The sequence below is a fragment of the Hemitrygon akajei genome, chromosome 32 (assembly GCF_048418815.1).
Source record: "Hemitrygon akajei chromosome 32, sHemAka1.3, whole genome shotgun sequence".
In the NCBI taxonomy this organism is placed as follows: domain Eukaryota; kingdom Metazoa; phylum Chordata; class Chondrichthyes; order Myliobatiformes; family Dasyatidae; genus Hemitrygon; species Hemitrygon akajei.
Window position 1 is genome coordinate 13,951,724 of NC_133155.1, and position 20,800 is coordinate 13,972,523.

General features: G+C 41.0%; 1 protein-coding gene across 6 annotated transcripts in view; it reads right to left on the reverse strand.

Annotated features, from left to right (window-relative positions):
- Nucleotides 1-20,800, reverse strand: part of tfap2e (transcription factor AP-2 epsilon) — a 127,205-nt gene that overhangs the window by 43,190 nt on the left and 63,215 nt on the right. For all 6 annotated transcript variants that reach the window (XM_073034420.1, XM_073034419.1, XM_073034417.1 and 3 more), the window contains 2 exons: nucleotides 6,661-6,886; nucleotides 5,022-5,140 (listed from right to left, as the gene is read on the reverse strand). In XM_073034420.1, the coding sequence (XP_072890521.1) occupies nucleotides 5,022-5,140; nucleotides 6,661-6,886 (345 nt within the window). The remainder of the gene's footprint in view (nucleotides 1-5,021; nucleotides 5,141-6,660; nucleotides 6,887-20,800) is intronic.

A 20,800-nucleotide genomic window follows, 5' to 3' on the forward strand; every position in this document is an offset into this window, starting at 1 on the left:
AGACACTATGGTAAGAAAGATGACTGTGAAAAGGAATCAAAGCAGCCCAAAGTCATGAAGACATCGCAGGCTTCTAATATATATCCTCGTGATGGTGTGATAAGTTTTAGTAACTTCAATGTGCAGCTTGGAAGTGATGGGGCTCAAGTTTTGACTTGAGCACAGAAGAATTAAAAGCACAAATCTCGGTGTAAAGCACTGCAAATACCAAAGCAAGATTAGTGTGGAATTGCAGTCCAGACTCAATCCTGCTGAATCAGGAGCACCAGAAATCTAAAGCAGCACACACTAAGTGCTGGAGGAACTCAGCAGGTCAGGCAGCATCTATGAAAATGAACAGACAGTCGACATTTCAGGCTGAGACCCTTCTTCAGGATTGAGATAATACACTTCACTTCTCTGGAATGCAAGGAAATATCATTGAACCATATAAGGGCATATAATACAAGTAAGTCCAGACCTTATGACTCCATACTAGATGAAAGATTTTTGTTGTTGTTGAGGTTATGAAGATTTACTCCAGCATATACAAACTTTACTCCAGCAGCCACAGAGATCAGAGTTATAAATTCAGAAGTAGAAGCCAAAGATAAGAGAGAGTATGAATATTTATATAGTGATATTAAAGAATTTGTTGTGATTGTAATATTGACATATCCCTGAATCAAGTATTGCAACTCGTTCATGTGCATTTCAACAGACCAACAAATTGAATCAATGTTGTTGAATACGCAGCAGCTCGTCATATCACCAGTTCAGACAGCGACAAAAGAGCTTAATTCCTGAGGCGAGGAGAGTGTGACTGCTTGACATCAAGGCAGTGGCAAAGGGATATAGTTGCACAATGTTCAATTCCCTATTTGCGTATCCTTAGAAAATGAAGCAGCCCATTTCGACATGGGTCAGCACATGGACAACACACAGGCACAGGCTGCGAAGCTGTAACATTCACACCCCAAAGGAGCCAGGCAATGACCATCACCAACAAGTGAAAGTCCAACCATCCTCGTGACCTCAGTGATGTTCCTGTAAAAAAGTTATCTCATCATTAACATCCTGGCACTCGCCACTAACCAGAAACACTGTGACCAGCTACAAGAGCAGACCAGGGGATGGGTGTCCTATAGCAAGTAACTCATCTCCTATCACGTCAAATCCTCTCTACACTCATGAGGCGCAAACAGGAGTGTGACAAATTATTCTCCACGTGCCTAAATGAGTTCAGTTGTAATGAATATCTTAAAACCTCAGCAACATTGAGGACAGGGCAGTTTATTCTTTTGGTACCCAGTCAACTGCAGTGAATATTAATTTCCTCCAGCACTGGCAGCAGTGTGTTCCAACTCTAAGATGCATTTCGTTACTCACTCTAGGCTTCCCCAACTCCATTGTGAGCTCTCCCATAGAAAAGAACGAGCGCATCAGGACTACAGGAACACACCAAATACCTGATCCCCTTTAAACTGTGCTGAACTGTAGGCCTTGGACTCTCTTTGTGGACCAGTTCAGAATGCTATTTGTTCCGTTTATTGCTTGTATGATTTGATTTTTTCTCTGCACACTGGGTGTTCGTCAGTCTTCTTTTTCCTTAATGGGTTATTTTGGGTTTCTTTGTTTCGCGGCTGTCTGTCAGGAGACGAATCTCAAAGTGACATAATGCATACATACTTTTATAAGTGTACTTTGAACTTTAATCTTTAAAATCCTAACTTAGAACTACATCACCATTCCTTCATCATGGCAGGGTCTAGAAACTCCCCACCCAAGGGCACATTCGTAATAGCTTCACCAGAGGAAGCACAACATACAGAGAAGATAGCTCACTGCCACCTGGTTCTCAATGGCAATTATGGGCGGGTAATAAATGCTGACCTCTCCATTAATGTCTGCATCATGAACAAGTTGGCACAACCTGCAGACCTTTGCGGTATTGCTTAAAATTAGGACTCATGATAAATAGCTGCAGTTAAAGACAAGTTGGATTAAATACAACTTGTGAAATGTTTCAGTGAAAATTTACATGGAAGTTCAAGTTTTGTACTTACACCAGGAGATTACAAATTTAGTAGAGTCAATATTTCAATTTCATAACACTGAAAAGTAATGGTGATGTTATCACCTCGGACACTTAAGGACCTATGTTCAATGGCCTGCTTTGATTACTGAGATTAATGTCATTACAGCAGCACAAGGAACCACCTTTGGCTTTTAATATCTCCATCTTGGAAGACTCCTTATAAGCGTGTAACAAGTGCTATGGCACAGATAGTAGAGCTGCCCCCTCACAGTTCCAGCTATCTGGCTCCAACCTTGACATCTGATGCTGTCTCTGTGGAGTCTGCACATTCTCCCTCAAACTGCACGGGCTTCCTCAAGGCGTTGTGGGTTCCTCCCACATCCAAAGGCTGTAGTGGTAGCTGATCTGACCACTGTAAGTTATCCCTGGAGTGTAGATAGAATCTGGGAGCAGTTGATACGGACATGGGACAGAGAAAAGAGATGAGCCTAAAATGGAGACTTAACAGTCAGCATGGATTGGATGGGCCAAAAGGCCTGTCTCCAAGCTATATGACCCGATGATTACATGACACAATTGAAGTCATGCTTGCAGATATATCAAAGCATGACAAGTGGAATATGGTTCCAAACTGTGAAGGGTAAGGTTAGGATCTACTTAATACTTCTTCATACTCAGAATTATCAAAAGGTTAACTTTGTCAATTTTCGTTTGCCAATCCTGTCCCCTATATCTTCACCCAAGCTTTCACCTATCTCACATTTGCCTTCACACTCTCCTCACTCATCAGAGAAGTGCACTGGGATGAATCCATATATCAAAGATGCAATATAGATGCGACTTTCTGGAGTGGGAATAACACTGGACAACAAGGTTTTGCTTCCTGAATACTTTTGTGTGTATCTTATGGATTTTGGACTGCTGATTATGAAAATCGCTATGATATTTCCCTATTACACATCATTGTTTGAAATCTTCTATATTTGCTAGTTCAATTCATAATTCGAGTCAGAATAACTGATGCCAAGATTAAGGAAGGTATTTTTGTTGTTCCACAAATCAAACAGGTCATCAATGACAGGCACTTCAAAGAACTTCCAGTGGGACTGGAGAAAATCACATGGAAGGTATTCAAGGGTGTTGTTGCATTTTTTCTTGGCAACTACAGAACACCAAACTATGTGCGGCAAGTTGACAACATGCTTCAAGCATACAAAACCAAGAAGTGCAAAACATCACTAAAGATTCATTTTTCTGCATTCCCATTTAGACTTTTCTGTGAATCTTGGTGCTGTCAGTGATGAGCATGGTGAAAGGTTTCACCAGGACATTGCAGTCATGGAGAAACAGTATCGGCAACTGGAATCCATCAGTGTTGACTGATTATTGTTGGACACTTAAGCAAGAAGTTTCAGACACTGAGTACAAATGAAACTCACCAAAAGGACATTTTTAGCTTAGTTGAACTATTGCAAAGCATCAGCATCATTATACAATTAAGCATACTATATTCAAAAGAAGTTACTTTCTTGTTTCTCCAAATTCCTACAAGATACAGAGTCTGAAATTATATTTGTGTTCAGCTTCAAGCTATCATACACAAAAAAAATCTGATAAACAACACTGTTGAAAAAATTTGTTGTCCAGTGTAATCACAGTAACAAGTTACTGGGAAAAGTGGTTGATACCAAACTCATTTAACAAGTCAACTGTGTACACTAACTACAGAGTAGGTTCAAAGTTCAAAGTGTATTTATTATCAAAGTATGTATACATTTTACAACCTTGAGATTCATCTCGTACACACAGCCACAAAACAAAGAAATCCAAAAGAACCCATATATTTTTTTAAAAAGACCATCGAACACATCCTGCAAACAATAACGCAAGAAAATAGTATTCTGAACTGGTTAGCAAAGAGAGTCCCATAACTCAGAGTAGTTTAGTGCAAAGCTAAGTCATGGAGCAGTGATCTGAACCAGATCGTCCCTCACCTCAGACCCTGACACCCTGACCTTTTCTATCTGACCTGGTAACTAAACTGATGTCCAAACATCGGGTACAATCGATGTTTGAGGCCTGGACCCCACCGCCTCAATTCAGCTTGTTATTGACTTTTCCAATGCGGCCCTGCACTTAAATCTCTATAGCAGGTTAACCATCCTTAGATAATTAAATCCAATTTCTAAAGAACCCTTTCTATTCAAACCTCATCTCGAGAGCTTCAGTTTATATATTCAAGGAATGAAAATAAATTAGTCTACAAACAGGTAGATTTCTTTAATCCAATAGGTGCATTTAATGTCAGAAAAATATATACAATATACATCCTGAAATTCTTTTTCTTTGCAGACATCCAAAAAAAAGAGAAGTGCCCCAAAGAATGAATGACAGTTAAAACATTAGAAGCCCAAAGCCCCCCCAGCTCCCCCCTCTCACACACAAGCAGCAACAAAGCATCAATAAAGACACAGACTTGCAGTACCCCAAAGACTATTCATTCACCCGGTAATTCGTCATACCACAGGCTCTCTCTCTCTCTCTCCCTGATAAGGGAAAAACAGGTGTCCCCGTTTCACTGCGAGAGGGGAGACATAACAAACAACTCACTGATTTACGATGTTAAAAGTCTGTTGCATCGCTTTTTCTGAGCTCTGCGCCTAGAGAGTCGACACCAAAAAGGCAACTAGATCTATTCGGGATTTAAATACTTAAACAGGAGTCTGTTTTAGACTAATTTGGCAAAATAATACACAGTACACATTCCCAACTGGAACATCGCTATAACATATATACTGAAGGCTGACAAGCTAACTTATCAGTTGTTTTTCCTAGTTTAGATAGATGGATGTGCAGACTGGAAAGAGGTAACCAGGAATGTGGAACTGAGATCACAATCTGATCAGTGCTTTATGCATATGCCTGTTTGGACATGCACATCCAAAGGATTAAAGCATGTTTTCCCAATAGAATGGCCTTTGGGTGTTTCTTGAAAATTCCCTACCTTCGACGAGTGAGGTGAGTAAGGTGACGTTGGCTGCTTTGCGTCTTCCTGCAGGCAAATTCAATCCAATCTTTTCCAATTTTTCTCTCAAGGATCTACCACCATTTTTTGACTTTGCCCTGAGGAAGACATACATGTATTTAAATCCAGTATACAGGTGGAAAAATAACAACTCCAGTAACTTTTCAACTTCTTGCTCAGTACACGCATGAACTTAATTACAGTACTGTGCAAAGCTCTTAAGCACAGAGATATATATATAGCTAGGGTGTCTAAGACATTTGAAAGAGTTGTATTAATTTTAAGCATTACACTGTACTGCTGCCACAAAAAAAACAAATATCATGATATATGTGAGTGATGATAAACCTGATTCTGATATGGATCTCTATTGTGGATTGAGAGTGAGAAGGGGGCAGGGAGAAGGGAATCATGGTTGGGAAAGGTGGAAGGGAGAGGGGAGGGAGTAGGGAAGCACCAGAGAGACATTCCGTAATGATCAATAAACCAATTGTTTGGAATCAAATGATCTTCACTGGTGTCTCAGGGCTGCACCCATGTCAACCCCCACTCCACCCCACCCCACTCCAAGCACTCCTTCTCTGCCACCTGGCCCATATCCCCCTCTCCCCCGCGGTGCTCCACTCTCATCATTCCCAATATGCTTTGCTCCCGCCAGATTCACAAACTCATTCTATGCTCCACGAGGACAAATACAGTACTGTGAAAAAGACTTAGGCACCCTAGCTATATATATACTACCTAAAAGTGCTCCTCACAGCATGTGCTTCAAATAGCCTCTGACAACCAAGTCCAACTCCTGGCCTTCTCGTGTGGCTTAGCCTCTAAGCCCGGTGGAACTGTTTCTATTGACAGGAGAAGGAGCGAAGGCAGGTCCTGGTGCCTTAAAACCAGTCGCTTCGAGTAGATGGAGCTTGTCAGCCTGGTAAGGCAGTCCATCTAAGAGAGGGAAAACACTGATTTCAAACCTCCGTTGCCTTGTGGCCACACCCACTCATGGGAAAGGCTTCGGGAGTAAACCCTGAGGACAAATCCGGAGCTGGAGTCCCTAAGGCAGTCCGACGTTGCCTTCAATCTCGATCTGGCAACTCCTGCGATGACACTGATGCCAAGCTCTATCAGACCTTGCCCTTCCCTTGGATAACATCAGTGGCATGGAGAGGGGAGCCTAGCAGTATGGGCAACTGCCAGTCTTCCATACAACCCTGCCCAGGCCTGCACCCTGGAGAGGGCGCAGATCCATGGTCTCACGAGACTAACGGATGCCACATATGTGTGTGTGTGTATGTGTGTGCGTGTGTGTGTCCCTCTAAGACTTTTGCATATCACTGTATATTTATTAGATATAAAATAGTGATTATTGCTTAATAAATTCCAATACTATATTCCTTTCAGTCTCCAATTCAGTTTACATTTTCCATTTCTTCTAAGTGTTCTAACCCTTCTCATTGGCATGATGCGTATTTGCAATGGTATGTGCTCTTCCTTTTCATCTTTTAAGCTCAATGTCTGTCATTTTAATTTTTATATCTGATAGTATACAATTCATTTTACCATTCTCAACTCTTTGACCTCACCCTCAGCGCTGAACTTCACTGACACTCCCTCCTTCACTCACCTCCTCAGCACTCCTCCGAGTAGTGATGCATTCAGACACTCCGGTGGTGATAGACGCCTCTGGACCTCTCCCACAGTCACTTTGTACTTGGAGGTGGAGCTGAGCAGTGATAGGCGGCCTGGGACTGAGCAGAACACTTCATTTGGGTTTGTTACTCCTCCAACTGAGCCATCCTTTTGCATGTTCAAAGAAAGTGAACTGCCATTGGCTTTAATTGGCATTGGAACTGTAATAAAGCAAAAAATGTCACTATAGAATGTAGTGCATCAACTTTGAAAGCACTCTCATAGAAACAATGGCTATCACTGATTGGGTGAAGAATTTTTTTTTGTTAAAAATCAATTAAGGAGTAAAATCCTCCAAGAGGACACAACCTTGTCATTGGGTTTGGAGGCTCATATTCCTCAATGACCTGGTGAGCTATGTTGGCTGTCATCAGGGCTTTATGCTTTGGCTCTTGGTAGGGTCTCCCATGCCAAACAGGTCAAAGGGTAGAGGCCAGACTAAGAGTGGTCCACCAATCCTCCAGGCTTGGGAGTTCAGCTCAGGGCTAACAACCCTCACTGGTAAAACAAAATTGTTACGGAAACAGCAATGAAGAATCATTCTACCTCTGAGCTCACCGGTATTCCTGAAGTCTCCAACCGGGACTTGCATGACTGACAGAAGTGAAAACTGAGAGGAACCCCTGAACACCACCAGAGATGGAGGAGAATCAGTACTACCCTAAACACCAATGGCATAGCGAGCAGAAGAGAAAGGGTAAAATGGCATTTGCCTGCCGATTTTGATCAGATTTGTGAGACAGTCGTAGGTCAGGGATGTTACTGAAGATGACAATGAGTCACACTTCTGGTTCATTGGTAAAATCACAAAATCATATGACAAGTTCTAGACTGTCATTGTATCCTCAAACATCTCAATTATTAGCCGTTGGTCATTCCATTATTTTGTATATGAAACACGGTATAGCTCACAAAAGTCCTTGAATAAATGCTTTGTAGCAGATATAGCATTTTGAGTTTGCTCAGTGTTTCTGGCTCAGTCAGAATAACAGGACACCAGGAGTTATATTCCAGTGACTACTCCAGGAACATACACAAATAGGACATAGAACAATATGGCACAGGAACAGACCCTTCAGCCCAAAATATTGTGCTGGATCAATTAAATTAGTAATCAAATGGCTAACTAAACTGATCTCTGCCTATGCCATGTCCATATCCTTCCATTTTCCTCACATGCCTATTGAAACTCTTAAAAGTCATTAATGCTTCTGTCTCTAGTACCACCCCAGGCAGCAGATACCAGGCACCCAGCACCCACCACTCTCTGTAAAAACATGCCCCTCACTTCTCCTTTAAAATTACCCTCTCTCACCTTAAATACATGTCATCTAGTATTAGACATTTCAACCCTTGGAAAAAGATACTGTGTCTACTCTATGCCTCCCATCATCTTATGATTCTCTATTGGATCCCCCTCTTGGCCTCCACCGCTCCAGAGAAAACAACACAAGTTTGTCCAGTCTCTCTGTAGAGCACATGCTCTCTAATACAGGCAACATCCTGGTAAACCCCTTCTACACCCTCTCCAAAGCCTCAACGTCCTTCCTACAGTGGGGTGACCAGAACTATATGAAATACTCCAGATGCAGCCTAACTGGAGTTTTATAAAGCTACAATATAATTCATTACTTTTGAACTTAGAGCCTCCAGTAATAAAGAGAAGCATGCCATGCACATTCTTTTTTTTAAAAATTAGTTTTTTTATGCATTTTCTACATCGCTACAGATAAAAAAAACCCAAATCAAAATGAAGAACATTAATACAGTGCAAAAATAAACATACAATAATAATATAATACAAAAAAAGATAATTGAGAAAGCACCCAAATTGAAGACATGTAAAATTAGTATCCTCCCCAAGCCCTGCAACAAAAAAGAACTCCAGACCAACCACAACACAATATAGAGAATATAAATCAGGACATTCAAACCCCCAAAACTGTAAATACACTTAAAAACAGAAGATATTAATGCCTACTACCAAAAAAAAAGCAGCTGAAAGCAAGGGACCGAAAAAAAAACCTTAGTTAAGAGGAAGGTTATGAAAGTACTCAATAAAAGGTCCCCAGACCTTACGGAACTTTATATCCAAATTAAGAACTGAATAATGAATTTTTTCAAGGTCTAAGCAGGACATAATATCATTAAGCCATTGAGCATGCGTGGGCGGGGCAACATCTCTCCATCTAAGGAGGATTAAACGTCTAGCCAGGAGAGAAGCAAAAGATAATATTCGACACTTAGTCAAACTCAAACGTAAATCTGTCTCACCCAAAAAACCAAACAAAGCAATTAAAGGGTTAGGTTCTAGGTGGTGATTCAGAATATAAGATAAAGTTATGAAGACATCTTTCCAAAATTTCTCCAAGCTAGGACAGAACCAGTACATATGAATAAGAGAGGCCTCGCCCCTTTTGCATTTATCACAAAGAGGACTAATATTAGGGTAAAATCGAGATAGTTTAGATTTAGACATATGGGCTCTATGAACAATCTTAAACTGTAAAAGGCAATGGCGAGCACAAAGAGAGGTTGAATTAACCGATTTGAGAATCGAGTCCCAAGTCTCATCAGATAAGGAGATATTTAAATCATGCTCCCAAGCCATTCTAATTTTATCCACAGGGGCACGTCGTAAGAATGCTAATTTATCACGAATAAATGATATTAAACCTTTACCCAGTGGATTAATAGAAAGAAAGAAATCCATAACATTTTTCTCAGGCATTTCAGGGAAGTTAGGAATTAAAGGATTAATAAAGTGTCTAATTTGGAGATATCTAAAAAAATGAGCATTAGGCAGATTGAACTTAGCAGAGAGCTGTTGAAAAGATGCGAAGCGATTATCAATAAAAAGATCTTCAAAATGTCTAATGCCCTTCCTATACCAATCATGGAATGTTGAATCATACGTAGTAGGTAAAAAAAGGTGATTATGTAAGATAGGGCTAGAAAAGGAAAAACCATAGAAACCATAAAATTATTCCATGCACATTCTTAGCCACCCTATCAATTTGTGTCGCCATTTTTAGAGAGTTACGAACTCGGACTCCAAGGTCCCTCTGCTCATCAACACCATGATCACAGTTTGTGCTAGCCTGTGCATTGTTTTAAGGTACAAAATATCTTTTTAAATAAAACTTCCTCAAAATGGATATTGTCTTCCAAAGTCCTGGCATCTACCTGTCCTGAAATCATCAATCCTTTTTATATATAAAGATTAGCTTTATTTGTCACAAGTACATCAAAACATGGAAATGTACAGTGAAATGTGCCATTTCCATCATATAAAATCAATGAAGACAGCGCTGTAAGTTTTGCCAAACCTCCAGCATCAACATGAGCATAGCCATAACTCACTAATCCTAAACATACATCTTTAGAATGTGGAAGGAAACCAGAGCACCCGGAGGAAACTCACACAGTCACCTGGAGAACACACAAATTTTTACATTCCGCAGCAAGAATTGAATCCTCATCTTCCAGCTGAAGCTATAAAACATTGTGCTAACTGCAACATGAATTTTTGGTCTAGGATGTAAGCATTGTAATGTTCAGTGTAATCCACAGTAATAGCTCCAGTTTCTGCGGGTGGATGTGTTATCTTCTGAGCATGAGGAAGGCCAATGGAATATTAAAGGGCACAGATTCCAAAGCTATGCTATATGCTGGCCTAATTTAGAGAAATGTTTATAATGTCCCTGTTTGACATACAAGATCTACTTGTATATCAGCAGTTGCTTAAGAATTAGTTGTAGTTATATTGACCTGACAATTTCCTAACCAATACTAATCTGCCACCATCAACCTCCCATCCCAATCACACCACATCTACACACACACACACACACACACACACACACACACACACACACACACACTCACACTCACACTCACACTCACACTCACACTCACACTCACACTCACTCACTCCTACTGTGTTTGATGCTTAGTCTATGAATTGGGAATTCTCTTTGGTCAGGAATTCTTACTAACAGCATTGAGTAAGAACAACAGAGAGAGAAAATATGTACAGTATTTGGAAAAACTGGAGCTCCAATTCCAGTGTACTTTCAGTGTATGTGTTGGTTTTCTAATGTCACAGAGCTTTATAGCATTTAGGGGTTGCAACCATTTTAAACTGATGACTAAACCTTTAGTGATTTTCTAAGGAAGAACATGAGCTGTTATGGAAATTATAATTCTATTTATATTCCTAATCCAGTCACAATTGAGATCAAGAATAGTGTTCCATAACTGGCCATTTAGCACAGAACTACAAGAAATTAAACCTGGCATTTTCCTGGTCAGTTTGATACACCTACAGTATTTACTGGAAAACTCATTGAACTGACTGGTTCCTTTATACTGAGGGTTTATAATTAGCTGTGGATGTAGAATACAGTGGCCTTTCCCACTGCAAAATTGTCACAACAGAATTATCAATTATCAGTCAAATAATTTAGCCACCAAGCACACAAAGAATCCATTACTAAACCAAACTGCATGCTATAGTTTATGTGGAAACAGCGCTACTAATAGGTAGCTATTGTATAGGTAAATTGTGTATACTGATGCTTATTAACAGTATCGGCTTTAAATAACAATTTTATTCTACATTTATTGAAACTTAAAATTGTGTAAACTTAGATTAATTTGTTCAAACTTAATATAGTATTTACTTATTTGTTTCTGTGCTCACTCAATGTACAATGTTCAAAGTTCGTAATAAATGTATTTATCTGTGCTCACTCAATGTACAATGTTCAAAGTTCAAGACATGTACTGTATATGTCACCACATATGATCTAGAGATTCATTTTCTTGCAGGTTTTAACAGTAGGACAGAGAAATACAATCAATGAAAAACTACAAAGACTGACAAATAACTAACATGAAAAAGAAGACAAACTGTGCAAACAATAAATAGATAGATAATAGTGAGGACATGAGTCACAGAATCTTGAACGTGAGAGTGAATGTGAAGCTCTCTAAATAGAAGCTATTTTTCTTCTATTATGTCGGAAACTAAACTTGCATGTAAACCAATTGTAATTTGAAGCAATTAAATTTGATTCATGCACAAGCTCTCTGCCACCAACTGTACAAACGAGGTCATACTGAGCACTTACATCTGTATACAACTCCATTTAAAAATATCATTTTATGCACTAATTTATTTAGAACTTTTCACTGTACTTCTAAATAACCATAACACTATAGCAATTATCTAACAAAATTAGGGACATTTGGAAATGGCAGTACTGTAGGTGCCCTGTGAAGGTGTGATGAGATATCCGTCATTATTCCTTGTGGAATTTTGGCTGTATAACAAAAAGGAAAAAATATGAAGTCAAACAAAGGAGCAGAGAATCTAACTGGTGTTTAACAGTCTTTCTCAAATCATTCATGATGATTGATATAAGAAAACCATTGAAAGGTGCATGCCTTTTATTCATATTATGTGGCAGATGGCCCATAAAGCAGGAGGGGAGGAAAACAAAGGAGGTAAAGATAGATTGTATGATATTCTTTAGCAAAAGAAATGTGGAACTAAGATACATTATGTATGCCACTGTCTAAAATATCCGAGAAAAGTCTCAGGTAGATAAGAAGTAGGGTATATATAGAATACACAATGCTTAGTGTACTGTCTGTTTTGGTTCAGCATTTTTGTCTATTTATGGAAAATGGCATTTACATATATTACACAGAATTAGATCAAATCAATATAGGAGAAATAGGCCATTCTGCCCAACAGGTCAATGCTCCATTTCATCCTTCTTCCACATAAGTTCAACATATCCTTCTGTACATTTCTCACTCATAGATGAATCCAGTCTCCTCTTAAATATAAACAAGAGGTTCTGCAGGTGCTGGATATCCAGAGCAACATACACACAAAATGCTGGAGGAACTCAGCAGGTCAGGCAGCATCTATGGAGAGGAATAAACAGTCAACATTTAGGACCAAGACCCTTCAAATTCAGCCCTTTTATGCTTTTCATTACAACGATTCCCTGTTAGATAAAGTTCCACATTCTAATCACACTGAGGGTGAAGAAGCTTCTGCTGATTTCCCATAGTGTGTTGGGTAACACCTTTCACAACTTTAGGACATTCCAAAGAACTCCACCTTCACTGAAGTACTTTCTTGAAGAGTAATTGCCGCTGTGATACAGGAAGCTTCACAAGGTGAGTTCCCACAATAAGATATTGATTAGATCATCTGCGTTATTACTTTGGCTTTTCAGTGATAGATATTGCCCTATGTTATACGTAACCCTGACATTCATCTTCAGTATATGGGTATCATGGGCAAGTCCAACATTTGATGCCGTTGGTTATCTTCTTGAACCACTGCAGTCCAGATGAAGTTACTTAATGCTTTTGGACAGGGAGATCCAGGATTTAGAACCAGCAACAATGAAAGATTGCCAGTATATTTCCAAATCAGGATGATGCAGGACCTGGAGGCCTACCCACAGAAAATAATGTTTCCATACACCTGCAGCCCTTTTACTAGAGGTTGTAGTTTGGGAGATACTGAAGGAGCAACTTCAGTGCATTTTATAGATGGTACACACTGCAGCCACAGTTAGTGAAAGGAATGAAAGCTTACGACAGTGGAGGAGGAGCCCATCAAGCAGTCTAATTTGTCCTGGATAGTGTTGAGTCTTTTAAAAACTATAGGCACTGTTCAGGCATATTCTGGATTTAGGGTTATATAATAAATATTAACTTCACCAGCAACCAGTCTTCAGACATGAGCGTAGATTGTAGATTAAATTTAAAATACAGTCCTGAACAATACTTTTCCTGGAGCTCTGGACTGAAGTTGATCGCAAACCAGATGATGCTGATTAACATTCATTTTGGATGTCTGGAGAGTGGGTGCGAAGAGGAGGTGTGTGAAAACTACATGTAATTTAAAGGAAGCATTGTAAAAACTTCCTATAGAATTGCCCTGCTGTTACCTTTGATCTTTAGCATATAAAAATGTCATGTAATATTAGGTTGGGAGGCCTCTTCCTCCAAGAGGGTCTCAAAATGATGCCAGCTGCTCATTTTTTTGTTGAATAAAACACTTCTATCTCCAGTAGTTTCAGTGTCTCTCGGGTGATTTTGTTCATGTTTCAACAAGCACTGCTCTCATCTGAACTGCTGGAGTCCATTCATCATACTCCCGATTTTTGCCTTCCAGGTATTGGAAAGTCCTTGGGGTATTAGCTGCAGGCTATACAGCCTCAGACCTGCTTTTGCAGTTACAATAGCTACCAGCTGAGTTTTCGGACAACAGTAGTTCCCCAGGATGTTATACAGCACTGGTGATGCCATTGAATGTCAAGGGTAGGCAAGGATCCTCTCTTATTGGAGATGGGCATTGACTGCCACTTCTGCGGCAGAAGTTTTTCTTGAACATCAAATAACAAAATAGAAACATCAAACCAAGTGTACTACACAGAGTTGTCACAAGTGGAGTGCAAAGCAAACTGAGTGAAAAGAGGGGAATTTTGTAAGAGTGTACCAAATGGCCATTTGGGGGGGGGGGGGGGCAAAATACAGCTCAAACATCAGAAAAGCATCTGAGAGCTTCTGGGGCGAGTCAAGCCACATTATCAAATTGGTGAGGGGACACGAATGCCTGGTAGAAATGAACAGAAGTGGTAGATAATGTTAATCATCAGAGCTGTTACTTTGGAGTTCAGTGCTGCACCCAAAACCCTTAATTGTTTACCACTGAGCATGTTTTGCAGCAGGATGGCCCACCAACTGCTGACGTAGAAAAGAATTATCAACGGTTTCAGTGAAGTTCTGGTTGATTTCTGTTGGTAGGTGTTACAAATTTACGAGTATTTGACATTTTGATTGGTAATGTAAAGCTGCAGAACCAAACATGGTGCTGTAGGAACATTTTTCTGTTGTCACTATTTCTGCACAAACCAGATGTTCTTGAACAGGTACACTGTCCTTGCAATACAGTCGAATGAGGAGAATAAACAGGAGACATACAGAGTGATAAAAACTGCTGGGAGAGGACAGGACTCACACCAGGCAGCTACAACCTTTCAGAAAGTAAAGCATTCACTCAGACCTGGGCAAGCAACAATATGCCAAACATCGACACTTCAATATGGACACCTCCCATACACTGCAAACCCAAAAGAAACCTCAAGGAATGCAATGCCAGTGGCAGCCAAGGTGATCGTAGAAACATAGAAACATAGAAAATAGGTGCAGGAGTAGGCCCTTCGGCCCTTCGAGCTTGCACCGCCATTCAGTATGATCATGGCTGATCATCCAACTCAGAATCCTGTACCTGCTTTCTCTCCATACTCCCGATCCCTTTATCTAACTTCCTCTTAAATATAGCCAATGAACCGGTCTCAACTGTTTCCTGTGGCAGAGAATTCCACAGATTCACCACTCTCTGTGTGAAGAAGTTTTTCCTCATCTCGGTCCTAAAAGGCTTCCCCTTTATCCTTAAACTGTGACCCCACACTCTGGACTTCCCCGACATCAGAAACAATCTTCCTGCATCTAGCCTGTCCAATCCCTTTAGAATTTTATACGTTTCAATAAGATCCCCCCTCAATCTTCTAAATTCCAGTGAGTATAAGCCTAGTCAATCCAGTCTTTCTTCATATGAAAGCCCTGCCATCCCAGGAATCTGGTGAACCTTCTCTGTACACACTCTATTGCAAGAATGTCTTTCCTCAGATTAGGGGACCAAAACTGCACACAATATTCTAGGTGCGGTCTCACCAAGGCCTTGTACAACTGCAGTAGAACCTCCCTGCTCCTGTACTCAAATCCTTTTGCTATGAATGCCAACATACCATTTGCCCTTTTCACCGCCTGCTGTACCTGCATGCCCACTTTCAATGACTGGTGTACAATGACACCCAGGTCTCGTTGCACCTCCCCTTTTCCTAATCGGCCACCGTTCAGATAATAATCTGTTTTCCTGTTCTTGCAACCAAAGTGGATAACCTCACATTTATCCACATTAAATTGCATCTGCCATGAATTTGCCCACTCACCTAACCTATCCAAGTCACCCTGCATCCTCTTAGCATCCTCCTCACAGCTAACACCGTCGCCCAGCTTCGTGTCATCCGCAAACTTGAAGGTGCTGCATTTAATTCCCTCGTCTAAATCATTAATATATATTGTAAACAACTGGGGTCCCAGCACTGAGCCTTGCAGTACCCCACTAGTCACTGCCTGCCATTCTGAAAAGGTCCGTTTACTCCCAATCTTTGCTTCCTGTCTGCCAACCAATTCTCTATCCACATCAATATCATACCCCTAATACCCTGTGCTTTAAGTTTGCACACTAATCTCCTGTGTGGGGCCTTGTCAAAAGCCTTTTGAAAATCTAAATATACCACATCCACTGGCTCTCCCCTATCCACTCTACTAGCTACATCTTCAAAAAATTCTATAAGGTTCATCAGACATGATTTTCCTTTCACAAATCCATGCTGACTTTGTCCGATGATTTCACCTCTTTCCAAATGTGCTGTTATCACATCTTTGATAACCGACTCTAGCATTTTCCCCACCACCAATGTCAGACTAACCGGTCTATAATTCCCCGGTTTCTCTCTCCCTCCTTTTTTAAAAAGTGGGGTTACATTAGCCACCCTCCAATCCTCAGGAACTAATCCAGAAAAATCAACTATGTGCCAAATTCCCTCCGGGCACTTCCAACTACCAGTGTAATGCAAGAAAGGTCACAAATACAGTCTATTCAAAGAAAGTTAACTACATTTCATTTGGTATTGTCCAAAATCTGCTGACAGACAGGGAACAGAGTTGGCTTTGAGACAATTGTGTACTTTCCAGTAATTCCGGATGTCGTTTGTTGTACAGATAAGGCTTTCTCTGTGATACATGTTAAATCTGATATATACAATACCAGAAGCAGGAAATCTTAGCATCCAGTTGTTGTGCTATATGCTTAAATCAGTGCCAGATCCACAGATACCGCTCAGGTAGCATTCATTACTCAGTATTCCACTGTCCCAGCCACCTACCAAATTGAGAGACCCTACTGAATGTTGAGGGTCATCGGCTGATGACGTGGCAGGTGGTTCCAGTTCATAAACACCATACATACAACAAAAGCCATGTACCAACGGAAGTCTCACAGAGCAGGTGATTGCCATTGCTTTCACTGGCTGGACCCGTCAAGAGGAAATCTGTGGTAGTCAGGTGAGGTGGCGTTATGATCCGTGGAGTTCTGCTGCCTGTTGTACTAAGTTACCATAAAGCAGAGGCTCCCAACCTGGGGTCCATGGACCCCTCAGTTAATGGTAAGGCTCCATGGCTTAAGAAAAAGGTTGGGAACTCCATGAAAGAGATGACAAACCTTGCTATTGGGCTTTCTACCAAGCAATTGAAGAGCAGGAGAAAGAAAAAATAAGAGCAGGGGAAGTAAACAATATAGCTCCCTTCGGCCCCCGTCATCTGTGATCTGAGCTAATTGCAAACCTAATCTCACATTCGCCAGTTGTCCCATCTATACCTTACCACCACACACGACCATCACAATAACCACTTGGTCGCGTGCAAAAATAATTAATGTCCTTAAATAAGTACGTTTACCCCAGCCTTTGCCTGTCAACTGGGTTATACCAAGTTCAGATACTGCAACTGCTGTAGTATATTACCCTACAAAACTGGCTCACTCAAACCACCAGCTCTACAGTCTTTGCTTTAACCTACAGTTCCAACTGCAAAGTTCTCTATTATCCATTAAGCACAATGTCAGTGTCAGTGACCTGGTATCTTTTAGTGCAAAAATTAATGGCGTCTCATCATCAGTATCGTTGTCCTTTTGTTAGTTCACTACTGCTGCCCAACTGCATGCATTGGGTAACTGAAAGGGAAAAGAGGCCAACAGTTAAATTCTTCCACAAGGAGGATAAAGTAAGAGGTACACATTTAGACCAGGTGTCATGTGAGAAGGTGAAGGAAGCATAGGTTGAGGGGGCAGTGAGGTGTGAAAAGCAGGAACAATTTCAATCAACTTCAGCTGCTGGCAACAGCCTTTTCAATAATGGCTGTATCATTCTTTCCATGGATGATGAGAGATGGAAGCATTTCTGACCTCTGCTTAGACATTTTGAGCCACAACAGAAAGGTGTATCTCGCAATGAGTACGTCCAAAGCAACTGCAAGGATGGGGCTGTCATGGTTGAATAACTTGCATAGCGTGCAAGCTGTTATTAGTGAGTGTGAACTTTGTAACAATGGCAAGAATGAGTAAGTGAAGTTGGTATACGAATAGTAGGGATATGTTGGTATTAATGGAGATTGTTTATGGATGAGGGATGGTGGGGTGGAGATACATCTCTATCAAAGGAAGTATAAAGTGCTTCTTCCCTCCACTAGTCTGCAGGTCACGATTGGAAAAGTTGTAGCACCTGTTTAGCACTCCCCCCAACCCCCGGTCAAGTTCACGTGTAGCATGGAAGCAGTTCATGTAAACAGTTGGTGCATATCACAAGTCCTGGTTATATGACCACTGACACCAGACAGACAATCTCAGAACAGTATTGATAATGGCTGGGGTCACCCATCTTGTAAGGACACCGCCCAGAAGAAGGCAATGGCAAACCACTTCCGTAGAAAAATTTGTTAAGAACAACCATGATCAAGACCACAATCGCCCACTTCTTACAACATGGCATATAATAATGATGATGATATGGATGAGGCCAATTGATTAGTGCCTAAAGTTAATGTTGCAGATAATGGCAACCGGAATGCATCTAAAAACTTTGACCACATGCAAGATCATTACATTTTTCAGCACTCCTGGCATTGATATTCACAGTTATTTCATCCACTGCATCCTAACATCAGAGGGTCTGCTTCCTATATCTGGAGGATTTTGTAGCCTCATAAAATACAGGATATCCTTCCTACATTGTTTAATTTCAGTCTTAAATGGTTGACCCCCACTTGCTAAGTGTGTGGCACGTGGCCAAGTGCTTAAGGCATTGGACTAGCAATCTGAAGGTTGTGAGTTCTAACCCCAGCTGAGGCTACGTGTTGTGTCCTTGAGCAAGGCACCCAGTCCACCCAGCTGAATATGGGTACTGGCAAGATGCTAGGGGTTAACCTCGCGATAGACTGGCGTTCTATCGGGGGGGAGGGGGGATCCTCGTACTCTCAGTCACGGAACGCCATGGAAACCAGCATAAGCACTGGCCTGATGAGCCTATAAGGCTCGGGACAGACTTTAACTTTAACAACCTACTTTCTAAATAGTAAGTCTTAATTCCCTCAAGAGAAAAATATCTTCTCCATAGCATGTCCAAGGCATGTCACGATGTTTCAATTTCAAAAACTCCTCTGAAGTGTCAGGTATATCCTGGTCAATCTGTCTTCATGAGACAAGCTTCCCATTCCCAGTATCGGTCTAATAAACCTTCTCTGAAGACATTCCAATATAATAACATTCTTCTTTGACTGAGAGCAATATTGTACACTGTTTTCTCAGCAGTGATATTGCCTCACCAGTGCTCTGTATAATAACATAACACCTTTACGTTCGGTTCCATAGTAGGCATATGGCAAAGTCATAGGGGAGTGGAATAAAATGGACAGTACCTGCAAAAAGACTTGCGCAGAATAGGCTGAATGGTCTCTGTAATGCTCACGAGTTTTTCTGTCATGGTTCATTTACAGAATCCCTCCTACCTTGGTCTTCTCCGTAGATTGTCACTTTGTCATGGTGGAGACACTTGTGTGGTCCTGAGATCCGGAGAGCAATGCCATCTGGAGCTATGCTCCTGGTAGGGTCACCCATGGCGGTAAGGTCGAGGGTGAGGTCCCTGACCAAGAACAATCCAACCAAGACCTCAACAGTGGAACAGGTGGACGAAGTTATTTCGAATTCAAAGGCTGTGAAGGCGGATGAAGGCTGCAACAAATCCATCAGCTCTAATCATCGTGGTTTCCATGCCATTGGAAACAGTTGATTTGTGAAATATCGTGTGCTTCTTGGAGTGCAACATCAAGTACATGTTAAACAAATACACACACAAGCATCTTCGCTCTGTGGGCCATTTGGACTCATAAGCCACTTGAGAGCCCATAAATAGATCAACAGAATGAAGACCATCATCCTCAACCTCGAGGGATAGCCACAACGACGATGACCTACCTTGGTTCAGGGTATTGAACTTTAACTATAGGGATACACTTTAAACTGAGGCTCTGTAGTCCAAGACAAGTCTCTGAGATCCCTATAATGAGAGAGTACTGCACTGTTGCAGAACACTTGTTCAGCCCTATCTTCTGTTTGTATCTGCAGTCTGGTGCAGACAAAGAGAGAAGATGCGTCTGAACAAATGCCATGAGAAGGAGAAGTTCAGTTCCATGAGGGACTGGCACCAGTTTCTGGGGCAGAAAGAAAATGTACCGTCAGAAAGATTGAGTTGGGAGTGGAGTCCAAGTGGAGAGAGAACAGAAAAGGATTTTATGACTGTGGCATAATGTGAGAGCTGATTTCAAGAGTTGGAAGGTGCGAACTTAGAGGTTAGAGAAGCATGCAGCAAAGACAGTGCGGTTATGTGTGGGATTTTTAAGTTTCACACAGATTAGAGTAAGCAGGCTGGCACATGTCACATAAAAAGTGAATTGCTTCAGTTTTCTGCAACAATATGTACTGGAGCCAACGAGGGAATCGCCCACGTTAGATACACCAATGAGTCATGGGTAAGATGTTGTTAATAGCCTCGGGGAGTATGAACTAATAGCAATCATAATATGACTGAGTTCCGAACAAGACACTCCAACAGCTACTAATAGTTTAGATTTAGGCAAGGTTCAATGCAACAGAATAAGGCAACAACCTAAGTAAGTCTGATATGCAAAACAGAAAATACGCAGTTGATGTTCAAAAACAATTTAAAGTGATACAGAACCTGCTTATACCCCTTAAGGGCAAAGCTGCAGCTGGCAGAAAAAAAGAAATCAGTTGTATGGAGAAATGTGAAACTACTTTTGGGGAGGTGCAGCAACTCAAGGGGATACCCAGTAATTGGTAAGAT